The following is a 13332-nucleotide window of genomic DNA, read 5'->3' as shown; positions in this document are numbered from 1 at the left end:
TTAAAACTGACAGATCACTACAACGTTAGCCAATCTGAAGTCACGAAATATCTTAAGATACGTAAATATTCTCACTTCTTAAATGCAGGTTAGGTTCTCCAAAGACATTACAAAACTTGAAAACGCTTATATTAAAAACCACACTTTGCCTATTAAAGATCAATATACCTGGGAAGCTGTACGTAGCATTGTTGCTGTCATGTGAGTGTTTTCGACTGGTTTCATGTACAGGGGTATTTCTCCTCTCTCTATAATCGAGTCCACTGGAGTGGGCGGGCTAAAGAACAAGTGTCACGTGAGATTACGTTAGCCATGGTTATTTTTTCACGAATCCAAATTGCTTATAGAAAAAGTGTAATAACAAAAACGAGATACGAAATTTCCTGTAGTGAGATTTAAAATGTACTAGAAGCAAACCAAACGAAAAACATTGTTTTAAAGGAAATGAATAATTCGTTTAAAAAATCTTTCCAGGTTTGATTTTGTGTCACTTTGTGTGACCAATCATTTTCCAATAGCAACAGATTTTGCTATACATTTATGGTGATTAGAGTCCATTAATAATTAATTTCGTTCAGTTAGCTTCGATACATCAATCATTTTTAATCGCACAATTTATATATTGACTTGTTCACTTTATTATGTTATGTCTGTTTACGATTTTTTACAGAAAACAGTTCATCTTTAAAAGAAATTTAAACAAAATATATAAATTATTTTACCAGGCACTTGAGCAATCTCGTGACCTTCAAAAATTCTAAAAGCACATTGAAACTAAAACAAAGTTAGATCAGTATTTGGCGCTTTTATGTAGTAATTTTTTTCTCACCTCTCTCATAGCAAAAGGAACGTCGTAAATCCTTTTGCTGTCAACTGTTGAGTGTCTTTCTATTCTGCTATCTTCACTCCTCAAGTTGTGACGATGATCAAAGGGGATGCAGTTAGAAGCATAGGGGGACGGGTAGTTGAGACAACTTTTAGGTCTGCTGTAAACACAGTCTGTTGTAGGCTTACTCTCGACCTCAGACATGGGAACGGATTCCGTGGTTAATTCTTTCTGCACTGCTCTAGTGTCTAAACATATATTAACAAAACGTGTCGTAGGTATATAAAAAAAAGCAGTAGATGTTAGGCTGTACCCACAAAAATATCGAATACAAGTGTAAAGAGGTTATAACGTTATTATACAAGTCATTGGTTAGGCCACATTTGGAGTATTGTGTTCAGTCTTACCTCAGAAAGGACATAGAATTATTGGAAACGATTCAGAGGAGAGCTACAAGGATGAAACCTAAAGGTTCTAATATAAGGTTAAATTAAGATATCTAAACTTGTTTTCTTTTCATAAAGGAAGCGCTAGAAGAATGACTGATAAAAACACTTGGTGATAAATTATCTCGACTAACCTCTTCTTCCTTGTCTTCTACGAGTAACACTACATACGATGACCACAACTACAGCCAAAATAATGCAAGAAACTATCACAGGAATTATGATGACAAGGTTAGTGTACAAATGAAGAGAGTTGGATCTTGCTGTAGACGACGTCTGACCTAGATTTACGTTCAAATAATCAATATTAACTTCTGATCCAAGCAAGGCAATCTACATAGAACAGAGTTAGAAACTTTTATGCTGGTTATACAAGCTGTTTCCAGTTATTATGATTTGAATACATTGTTTCGCCAATCGGGTGCCATCGATGTTAGCGACATTTTCGGCCGTGAAGGAAGAATGATAGAACTTATTAATGTTTATGGTGCGAGTTAAAGAGAAAAAAAAATGATGTTTGTTTGTTTGTTTTTCCATTTTAAAATATAGTTATCGAGGTTGAATAAAGAATCCGCTTTGATAGAGAATAGCCGCCCGCCAATACAGCGGTATGTCTACAAATTTACAACGCTAAAATCAGGGGTTCGATTCCCCTCGGTGGGCTTAACAGATAGCCCGATGTGGCTTTGCTCTGAGAAAACACACTTGATAGACAATAAATAAATCTTGCAGTATTTGTTAAACAATTTCTCTACGTGTTTTAATAAAATTGTAATAGCTAACAAAAAATGTTTTAGATACTTCAACTAAGTTGTAATAGTTAACAAATAAATGTTTTATGTAACTCGACTAAAGTTATAATAACTAACAAATAAATGTTTTATGTAACTCGACTAAAGTTATAATAACTAACAAATAAATGTTTTAGGTAACCCGACTAATTTGTAATAGCAAACAAATGTTTTATGTAACTCAACTAAGTTGTAATAGCTAAAAATAAATGTTTTACGTAACTGACTAAAGTTGTACGTATTTTACTCGACTAAATTAATAGCTAACAAATAAATGTTTTACGTAACTCGACTAAATTGTAATAGCTAACATATAAATGTTTTACGTAACTCGACTAAGTTGTAATAACTAACAAATAAATGTTTTGCGTAACTCCACTAACTTGTAATAGCTAAAATAAATGTTTTATGTAACTCGATTAAGCTGTAATAGCTAACAAAGAAATGTTCTATGTAACTTGACTAACTTCTAATAGCTAAAATAAATATGTTATGTAACTCGACTAAGTTGTAATAACTAACAGATAAATGTTTTATATAACTCGACTAAGTTGTAATAACTAACAGATAAATGATTTATATAACTCGACTAACTTTTATTAACTGGACTAACCTGTAATAGCTGGAAGATTCTAAGAGTCATGTTATCTAACAAACTTTAAAATAAACAATGTTGTTAGTTCTTATTCTGGCATGACCAGTAGGGTTAAGGCGTTCAACTGAGAGTCGTGGGTTCGAATCTCCCTCGCGCAAAATATGTTCGTCCTCTTAGCCGTGAAGGCGTTATAATTTACGATCCATCCCAGTATTCATTGGCAAAAGAGTACCGCAAGAGTTAGCAGTGGGTGGTGATGACTAGCTACCTTCCCTCTATCCTTACACTGCTAAATTAGGGACGGCTAGCGCACATAGCCCTTGAGTAGCTTTGTGCAAAATTAAAAAAAAAAAAAACAGTTCTTACTCTTTCTGCAAGTTAAGAAAATGAACGAAATTATGTCGATGAAAACCATATAATTGTTTATTTATTGTTAACTTCTACGGAAAAAGTAAACAAAAACAGAGACCATATTATTTTAATATGACCCCAAAATACTAGATCGTATTAGTTCTAGTAAATAATGCTACTAGTATGGTTCTATTCTACAATAAAAGATATGTCTTTACAAATCACCTACTTGATAACGGTAGCGTAACGAAGCTGTAATCAGCTCTAGTGGAGCCAGCGTCGTTGTGAGCGACGACACGAAGCTGGTACCACGTGGCTGGAATTAATCCACCTATTACATAAGTGAGCGTTTGGGGAAAGATTCGTTCATTGACAACTATCCAGTCCTTACTAACTTCTGCTTTATACTGGATCACAAAGTAGGACACTGGACACCCTCCACTATCCCACTCCATAAAGTGTAAAGTTGCTGACGTCACGTTCACACTGATAAATGCATGCTGAGTTGGAGAAGACGGTGCTAAAAAATATTTTTCTCACTTAATAGAAGTTATAAATTTATCTTTAATTGTAATAACGTAGCACATTATTTGCACAGTTCTTCAAGACAAGTTTTAAAACTAAACCATATGTAATTAGGCTGCAGGAAAAACTCGGTAGTTGGCGAAAAAGTTTATGACTTTTGTAACTTTAAAACATTAAAACTATAAAATACATATAAAAGTAACAACAGATGAGAGTGCTTCGAATATTTAACTTGATAATGTGCGATTAGCACGTTGTAATTTCTACGGGTAAAAACTGCACTTATTATATTTAAAGGAAATTATTAAAGTAATGATAGATAAGTCGTCTACTTACCTTCTAGTACTTTTTTCATAAAGCTTTTTCAAACTATTCTATGCTTACTGAGTTATAAGTCAGTTCTGTTTACTTTAAAATACACAATAAAAAAAGAAAATTTTATATACTCGTATTTTGACCAACATGTAAAATGACTATACCAGTCAGTTGCTAAGTTCATATGTGTTTTGTGCTTTAATAAACATACCGTTGTTCACTATTGTTTTTATTCACAAAAAACACAACAAGAGTAAATAGTTTAAAAATAAGTGTATTTTACTGCTTAACTCTTTAAACCAGCCTACCAACATCCGACAAAAGTCCTGATGGTGACAGCATCTGATAACATGTATGTCTCTTTAGCTGAAAATTAATTCAAACCATGTTACTGTCTACCGTTTACAAATAAGCTGGATACCAATGTTTTAAAAAGTTGTCTTGTTAAGCCTAACGATTTGTTTATATCAAGTGTAAAACAAAGATGGCAAGCTTGAAAGAAACCACCTAAACGTTTTATAGGTGAACAAGCAATGAGTCTGTTAAATTACTTAGATGAAGGAGGGAGTGGGTCGATGGAGATTCTGGTTTTGAATTTGACTTTGGAAGAGGCTCTTGTGATGAAAATGACTCAGAACAGTCATCAAGATCCAGTTAAATTGCTTCTCAATTAGCTAATCAAAGGGAGGCATCGCCCCAACCAGGACCTAGTGGTACAAAGAGGCTACAAAAGCAAAACCCAGCTATACCTGATCTATTTCTAGATCTACGTCCACTACCAGAGCTAGACATAATGATTAGGCTGAGGTAAATCTGCAAGTAATAAACAGGCGTGATCATGATGTATACATGCTGGCACCAATGATAACTCAATGCCCCTCGACTGTTTCAGAACCCTCTTTGCAGAAGATGTAAGCAATAATCTCATCATTACTATTAACTAGTATGTCAAAGGTCAAGTTGAAAAGAAAACGCCTGCTCAGAAATGGTTGGGGAATTTGAAACGGACTCCCTTTACACAGTACTAAACGAGTATCGACAAACAACCTAGCATTCAAGAATACTTCGGCACCAACCAGCCTGTCTACCACCCTTCTATCACCACGTGTTCGACAGGGAGAGATTTGAGGCTATTTATTCAACAGTGCTTCATGTGAGTACCCTTGGTGTTGAATGGAAAAAATAAAATTACGAAAATTGACATTTTAAAAGGTATGGTGATAATTATTAGGACGTCACGAAAATAATTCCAGCGGAATGCCAAAAAATCATGGGTTTAAAGAGTAGTTTTTGCAAACATTTGGCGACATTATTACAAAGTCATACTTGTTTTAGTGTTCATGGGTTCCGTCGTATCTACATATTCACTAAGAAACACATAATGACGTATTTCAAACAAATGTTCGTACCTGCACCCCTCGTTTTCACCTGAACGGTGTTACTAGGGAAACTTTCTCCTATATCATTAAAGGCAATGATGAAGAATTGATAAGGTGTACCACAGTGTAGTCCGTAGAAGGTGTACATCCGGGAATCGTTAGGAAGACGTGTCTTAATCCAGTTCTCCGTATCACGTTTATGATTTAAAATAAAACCTGTTGAGTATCAGATGTTAGCAAATCGGTTACACAAAGCGTAAAAACAATTCCATAACTAAAGTTTAAAGATATCAAATAGACAAGAAAAAAAAACTGTTACCATTTGAGCATTATTCGTGAAAACTCGAAACATTTATTTTGTATGATTAAGATTTATCATTTAAATTATTGAATATATATACGTAAATAGTTCAATATGAAAGAAAAAGAAATATAGAGATTTTACTCTAACATGGAATAAAACTATCGGTTTTTGTTTTGAAAATAAAATATAGGGAACATAAAATAAATTATTTCCTATTGGAATATGAATTATAGGAAAAAACACGGTTTTCATTAGAACATAGAATGTTTATTAAAGACAAATTCATTTTAGAAAGTGAGATATAAGAAAATATAAAGTTTTCATTAGACTAAGGAATAGAGAGAAATATAACAGAGTTCACATATGTGTAAAGTGTTGTTGTCATTTTATGTGTTTGTCAATAAGAGAGGGTAGACTTAGAAACAAAGAAATACCACATAACATGAAAGAATGATATGAATCATTGTTTACAGTAAAATATTTTCAATTCCTACGTTATTGACAGTTAAGTCTTAAAACCCCTAAGGCTACGTGCAACTAAATCCAAGCTAATCCCAAGAGCATTCTACCATTTACATTGAAAGGTACGACTATTGTGGTGTGGTAAAGACACTTGAATTCATGCTTTGTCTAAAATGTTGCATGGTTAATGAAGGGTGTGGAGTGTCCATTTATAAAGAAATGTAATATGACAACTTGTAATTAAATTTAACGTGGTTATTAAGTATATACTTTGAGAATATTCGTGAGGAGCAAATAAAAAATAAACGACTGATTATATCCATCTGAATGACCTCGATAATACAAAAGAATAATGGAGCATATGAAATCCAAATACACTTTAGTCAGACGAAAACGTAGTTAAATAAGGTTGACTCTAAATGAATGTACTTGACGGGAATATGTCAGTTTAAATGAGAAATCAGTGATGTAGAAGAATTACGAACAGAGAATCAGATCGCGAATATGACGTAAATATTACTGAAATGAAAGTTATAGTGTTTTTTTTTTTTCGCAATTCAGTATATTAACAGTATTAACAGATCAGACAGCAGAACTAGAGTTATAAAAAAGTGAACCAAATACATCCACAGAATACATAAAGATTTGATATATATATATTTTTTTTTTCTAATTACCCTTCATTTATAAGAGTCGTTTAAAAATAAAAAAAGAGAAATGTATAGGTATAATCCTAGAGAAATAAAGAGATTTTTCGTAAATCTGGAATAAACAAGGAAACTTTGAATATGTCTATTAATTTTACTATACGCAAGCAATAGGCTAATGTTATCGGTGAAAATAACTTATCAAGCAAGTTGTAAAAAGATGGTAGATATTATTGGTGGCACAACAATGTGACAATCAATCCCACTATTTGTGGGTGAAAGGGTAGCCCCAGAATTGGCAGTGATTGGTGATGACTAGCTTCCTTTCCTCTGGTTTTACACTGCTAAATTAGGAACAGCTAGCGGAGATAGCCCTCGTATAGCTTTGCGCGAAATTCAAAACAAAACAAAATAAACCTTTTCTCTAATCTACAATTTTGAGAACCTTAATTTAAACACACTAATTTAAAATCTTATTTTCTTCTCCACGTTTTATAATATTTCAAGTTTATAAAATAAAAAAAAATATTATTATTTTCTGACCTATAACTGTTTCACATTAATACGTTTGCTTTGTTAATTTGTTTTCATAACAAAACTGCAATGGTTTATTAACTATGTATAGTGTGAGGAGTCGAATTCCGAATTTTAGCGTTGTAAATTCATAAAGTTCTCGCTGTCCCACAGAGGACTGAGATGTTTGTCTTAAGTAGCACTACTACGTCATCTCAGATATGACTAACTTTTCCTGAATAATAAAAATCAGAGTAAAATGTAGCATTTACTTACTTCTAATATATTTTTGGAATTATATAAAATATCATGCATTTCCAAGCGATTAATTATTGATTTAAAATACTTTATATTTCATAAAATTAATAAATAGGTGTTACTAATTATTTTTTTCCTTTCTATACCATTCTGTTTTGAACAGTGAAATTAAACTCATTTTGTGAAAGCAGGGAAAATGTTTTATAGTTGGAGATGAAATATAAATTATAATGTAGGCCTAAGGGCAAAAACTATTCTTTTATGTTTACATGCAGACTATATATGATAGCAAAAATTTACTAAACATTGGAGGACACAGTGCAATCAGAAAAAACGAAAAAGTATTTTCTCAAACAATGAAGAACCAGTTAAATCATACTGTTTGTGAATGTCCGATCAGAACGTTTGGAATAAGATATTCCAAAAACGAAAATATTTTAGTATTTCTAAGTTGAATAAAATTTCTTATATTAATAAATATTATTTATAATTTATTTGAAAATATGGTAAAAAGAAAACCAATCAGTCACAATGGTTTGTATAAGGAGTGAGAAGCTGTTTTCTTATAATACATTTATGGTGATTATACAATGTTTGTATCAATTAAAGATGAAAAACCACCCAATAGTTTTATAGATATGTGAAGAAGCCGAAACCAATGATTTCTGTAATATACATACATCATGGTATCAGAACAAAATCCATGGATTTTCAACCTTTCCCAGCCATCACTTTAATGCATTTCAAAGGAGTTCGAGGCTAGATAGCCACAATATTTAAATAAAATCAGCGAAGGATCGGACAAAAAATGATTGTTTTTGTGTTACATAAGAAAAGATACAGTAGTGTCCTATTTTTCTAGCCAAAGAAGTGCATGATGTTGTATTCAACTAATGAGAGATACGCAGCTTGTTGTTTTCTATCAAACGCGCATGCGCTTGATATTAACGACAATTAAGCAGAGGTAAAATTAACTGTTAAAGAAGTCACATTACATTATCACTTACCTGAAATTGGTATATTATCGGATCCCTGTACAGTCCACGTAACCTGGATGGATGTAAACGATACAGAGGCCATTTTAAGCTTAGGAGCAGTCGGTGGATCTGGAAATCACAATGAAAGATAAATAGTTCCTAACAGAAACCACGTATGGAATTCTGTAAAATGGATTTTACAAACCAATTTAGCTAAAGAAATCATTATTAAATATTTATCATTCTACATTTTTTTTAAATAACTAATTGTACACTTTGTCTATATTGCTACTTTGTGTATTGTTTTGGCATGTTAACTACATTGTTGGTTCACTTTGTTCCTGGAATTGACCAGTAGTGCCATAAATTTGTAGCCCTCTTGTTGTTTTTCTCGCCTTCTAAATTTGTGAAACAGTATGTCACGTGAGAAAATGTGGATTAATAATCACGAGGCCCGGCATGGCCACGTGGGTTAAGGCGTGCGACTCGTAACCAAACATGCTCGCCTTTTCAGCCGTGGGGGCATTATAATGTGACCGTCAATCCCACTCTTCGTTGGTAAAAGAGTAGCCCAACAGTTGGCGATGGGTGGTGATGACTAGCTGCCTTCCCTCTAGTCTTTCATTGCTAAATTAGGGACGGCTAGCGCAGATAGCCCTCGTGTAGCTTTGCGCGAAATTCAAACCAAAACTGTTTTCTCACGCTGCTATTGTTTCTTTTTGTACGCTGATCGTGAATAACAGTTAACTTATTGCAGTGAGGAATGAAACATCCAGGACTCGAAATACGTTGTCACTGAACAAGCAAGCAACTTGCTTTTAGCTGTAGATGTATTATAAAAGTGATAGCCAATCCGTTTTTTCAATTTTAAGAACCAGGAAGAAAAAGTCTTGCATCCGCCGGTAATGCTAGTCTACTCTCTTTTCTCTGGCAGTAGTCTAAAATTAGGAACACCAAGAACCTCCGACACGATCGTTAACTCAACTGCATAAAGTGCAATTAAAGGTCAGTATTGAATTTCATGTTTTTGGTCATCCCAATCTTACAAAGTTTATAAAATAACATCTGTTAAAGTATTCAACATACCAATGTAATACACCACTACCAAGATCTTGCTGTTTATCCTAAGTTTGTTTTTGAATCTGACTTCTTTATTATGGATAAAATATTACAAGTTTCTGTAGGCATTAGTTCATAAGGACAAAACACACGTTCATAACTTTCTGGAGTTTACCTCTAAGGCAGGTGTTCAGGCAATACCTTTTTTATAATTTACTATGCTTTTTTGTTTTTTACCAGTTACCCCATTTTTTTGAGATATTCCAACTGAGAAGTGCAAGGAATCTTCAATTCCTTTGACAAGTCAATTTCTCTACGTCAGAAAGGTGCATGTTCTTAAATATAATATTCATAAAACATTTTCTCATAATAAGAAAAAACGTAACAATACATGCACTCGACATATGCGAACAAGGTCTGTAAGTTATTACTTCGTATTGACCACAATACCACATTAATTCAACAAATATTAAAATGTAATCGCATCATAGCAAACCAATTTTTTAAAACCAAGAATAAGAATCACTAGCTGAACTAAAAACAAATCTAATGCAACCATAATTATTACTGGTTTTTCAGTTGTTGCTTAATTTAAAAGTGTAGAAAACATCGCAGTTCAAACCTTGGAACTACTGATCCACAGTCCGACACACACTTCCTACTATAAACAATGTTTGGCCATTTGAGTCTAAGTACAGTTATTTAATAAGTTCTTGCTAAAACGACAGAAAAGTGAAAACTGGCAATTGAACAAAAGTTTGCTGCTACCAGAGGTCTGTTTGTTTTAGTACAAACCACTCTAAAGGATATCTGTATTCTGTCTACCGCAAAGAATCGAACCCCGAATGTTGTAAGTTTGTAAAATTATGACTTGGCTGACTAACTAACCAGGAAAATTTGACGTATGACACTACTCGATCAGCTATATACACTAAAACCAAATTTTACTGCAGTTACTAAAATTTTAACTATAGAAATCACATTTTCTGTTGATTCGAAGTCAGTCAAAACAACTTTTGTGCTTCCTTTATAAAAGTCAATAAACCTGTGGGTATAAACAATTCTCTTCCAACAGAGGTCAGTGCACTTATTTAGTCAATTCTGTTGTCAGAACAATGGCTTTTATTTAAGAATACATATTCAAGTGCTTTTATGGATACAAAAATTAATAACATTGTGGTAAATATTGTAGCTTGATTTCAAGTTGTTTTTAGATATACCATGTACTTATTAACTTTGGAAAGATCTGAATGTCTCAACACCATCATACAAGGTATTTCTTGGACACTAAAATTCGCTGAAAGATTGAGATCGGTATTTTTATCACATAAGTGTTTATATCATAAAAACGTTTCTCATTATCTCCACCTATTAAAGTTATCTCGAGACAGGTTGGAACAACAAATAACCAAATAAGAACTTTTATTCCTTAAATCAAAAAAAGATTATAAAATATTATTACGTTCAGCTTAAACGTCGGTTGCTACTTACAAGTTGAGATTTAAATTTCAAAACTATTTTTTAAATAACCTTAAAATTTTGAGAATTCCAGAGTGAGCAGAAATTATTGTAAAGTAATTAGACTAGGAGAAATGCTTTGTTGATGAAGAGAGAGAAGAGTTCTTACCATTGTCTAAAGTGACAAATAAAACTTCGTCAGAGGGCGGGCCAGCTCCCTTGATGTTGAACGCTTGGACAATGATTTTGTAACGAGTTAACTTTTTGAGGTTTTCCAAAAAGCACGTTAGTTTTTCGTCTTTAACATTCGCATTCATCGTTTTGTAAGTGTGAGCTTCGGAAGACCCATGTACCTTGTAACCAACATAATAGCCCTTTATTGGACCATGTGTAAGATGAGGTTCTGGCGACTGGCAAGGAAGAAAGTAAAATTAAGAAAAAAGTTATTATTAAGATGACATTTCCTTCCTAGTGGAACACACAAAACTCCTCTGACAAACAAACTAGTGATGACCTCTGTGGAACAACTTGAGAATGAAACACTTGTTCCAGAATAACTTAGCAAAATATATCTTTCTTCTACGAAAGTTGAAGGATGCTTTTGTTACTTAACTCTGGTCTTATCTGAAATTATTTTTTTTAATTTATAAAGTTACTTTTTTAAATTACTATTTAAATAAAATGTTTAGGGTCATGGAAAATGACAAAGTTAAAAACAAATGTAGAAGAAAATAAAATAAAAACGCGAGTTACAGCAATTTGCAAAAAAAAAAAAACGACGGCGAAGTAAATATAAAAGATAGTTTCATATTAGCTCACTGTACCTTCCATGTTACTCTCACTAGCTGTGATCCCAGAACTTCTGCTCTCACGTCTTGAGGAGGGCCACCAGGTACTGAAAACATGATAACGAGATTAAGTAAAATCATGGAAAGAATTACTAGAACCATGGAATATAATAACTGTATGATCAGCAAATTATTAAAAGGATCTTATGTGTGTGCATTGAAGAGGATTTCACATGTATTATATAGAATGGGATTCCAAACTTTTTAAGTACACGGCTCCCAGGATATTCTACAACTTGGCTGAGCTCCCCCTCAATTAGTGAGTCTGTAGATATTGAGTACCTTGCCAGTATTATGCGTTTGTGTAATTGGGGAATCCCGAGTGTACAGGGCGATTAATAGGTAACAACTAAACTATCAGCACAGTTTTAGGTGTAAAAAAAGTGAACTGGCACTATATATTAAAACCTTGAATTAATAAATAAACTATTAGTAGTAGCTACTGGGATACCGAGGGCCACTGGTATTATATACGACAGTTGTGAAATAATAAATAAACTATTAGTGGAATCTTGGGGTGAAGTCCCATGGGGACTAGATAGGACAACATTGAGATAATAATAAACTATTAATAGAGTCCTTGGGGTACCACAAACACTATAAAGGATATTCATAAGGATCACGTACACAATAATACGTAAACATGAAAAAACAGGTGTACAAAATACAATAACAAGATAATAATTTATTGTTGGTAAAGTCTGACGAAGAATTACAAGATATTACAGGACACAGTGCAAAACACCGCACATTACAAATTATCTCAATACTTCCAATAAAAAACGCATGGAGAGGTTAATCACGCTTCATAAGAACGAAAGTTACTGGTTCGATTCTTTCTACTTCCTTCATCATCGACCGTGACCAGCTTAATGGTCATTATTACGCACTATTGCCCGGAAACCGCAGTTTACATCGTAACAAGCTTCAACAATGGATGACAGAGTCAATCTTAGACTATACTTCTTGATAGACTTTCCACAGGCTTTCCATTGTTAGGATGTCAGCTTCTATTGAATACCATAATTAAGCACACTCGATGCACAGAAGTCCACTTCAGCTACTCCAGAGGACCTGATAGATATATGATCGAATAGCATTGCTATTATTCCAATTTTTTCGACCATAATTTACATAAAAACAGACGTTGATTTCGAGACGTGGTTTGAATCTGTTACACTATTGTCTTATCAGCTTTATAGCTCTGTTTATTGCCTTGTTAACGGTACCACTTCCAGCACAATGGCTTTTCGGGTAAAAAACAACTTTTACTTTGAGAATGACAATGTTGTCTAGATTGGGTTGGAATAATTTGTGTCGGGGCCTTTTACTGTCTAAAGACCCTTTCTATACGAATAATATTTTGTCATTTTCATCGATGTCGTTTAAAAACACAGGGCATAAATATTTTATTTCCATAATCCCCAGTTCCTAAATCTATCCGTAGCGAAATTAAGATATTGAGCAAATATGGTATTATATTCAAAGCGTTCGAATAAAATACATTAAAATACAACTGGGCATTAATTACATGTTCAGAGTGAAATGAAAATTAATATATGGTAAAGTGTACTTTTA

General features: G+C 33.2%; 1 protein-coding gene across 1 annotated transcript in view; it reads right to left on the bottom strand.

Annotated features, from left to right (window-relative positions):
- Nucleotides 1-13332, bottom strand: part of LOC143234138 (cell adhesion molecule Dscam1-like) — a 99602-nt gene that overhangs the window by 9788 nt on the left and 76482 nt on the right. Inside the window, exons 4-11 of the mRNA XM_076471239.1 lie at nucleotides 11731-11801; nucleotides 11076-11316; nucleotides 8420-8518; nucleotides 5259-5444; nucleotides 3239-3529; nucleotides 1407-1553; nucleotides 830-1074; nucleotides 76-277 (exon numbers count right to left, since the gene is read on the bottom strand). Coding sequence (XP_076327354.1) covers nucleotides 76-277; nucleotides 830-1074; nucleotides 1407-1553; nucleotides 3239-3529; nucleotides 5259-5444; nucleotides 8420-8518; nucleotides 11076-11316; nucleotides 11731-11801 — 1482 coding nt within the window. The remainder of the gene's footprint in view (nucleotides 1-75; nucleotides 278-829; nucleotides 1075-1406; nucleotides 1554-3238; nucleotides 3530-5258; nucleotides 5445-8419; nucleotides 8519-11075; nucleotides 11317-11730; nucleotides 11802-13332) is intronic.

Source organism: Tachypleus tridentatus, chromosome 12 (genome assembly GCF_004210375.1).
Source record: "Tachypleus tridentatus isolate NWPU-2018 chromosome 12, ASM421037v1, whole genome shotgun sequence".
Classification (NCBI taxonomy): Eukaryota; Metazoa; Arthropoda; class Merostomata; order Xiphosura; family Limulidae; genus Tachypleus; species Tachypleus tridentatus.
This window is presented reverse-complemented; position numbering and strand designations above follow the sequence as displayed.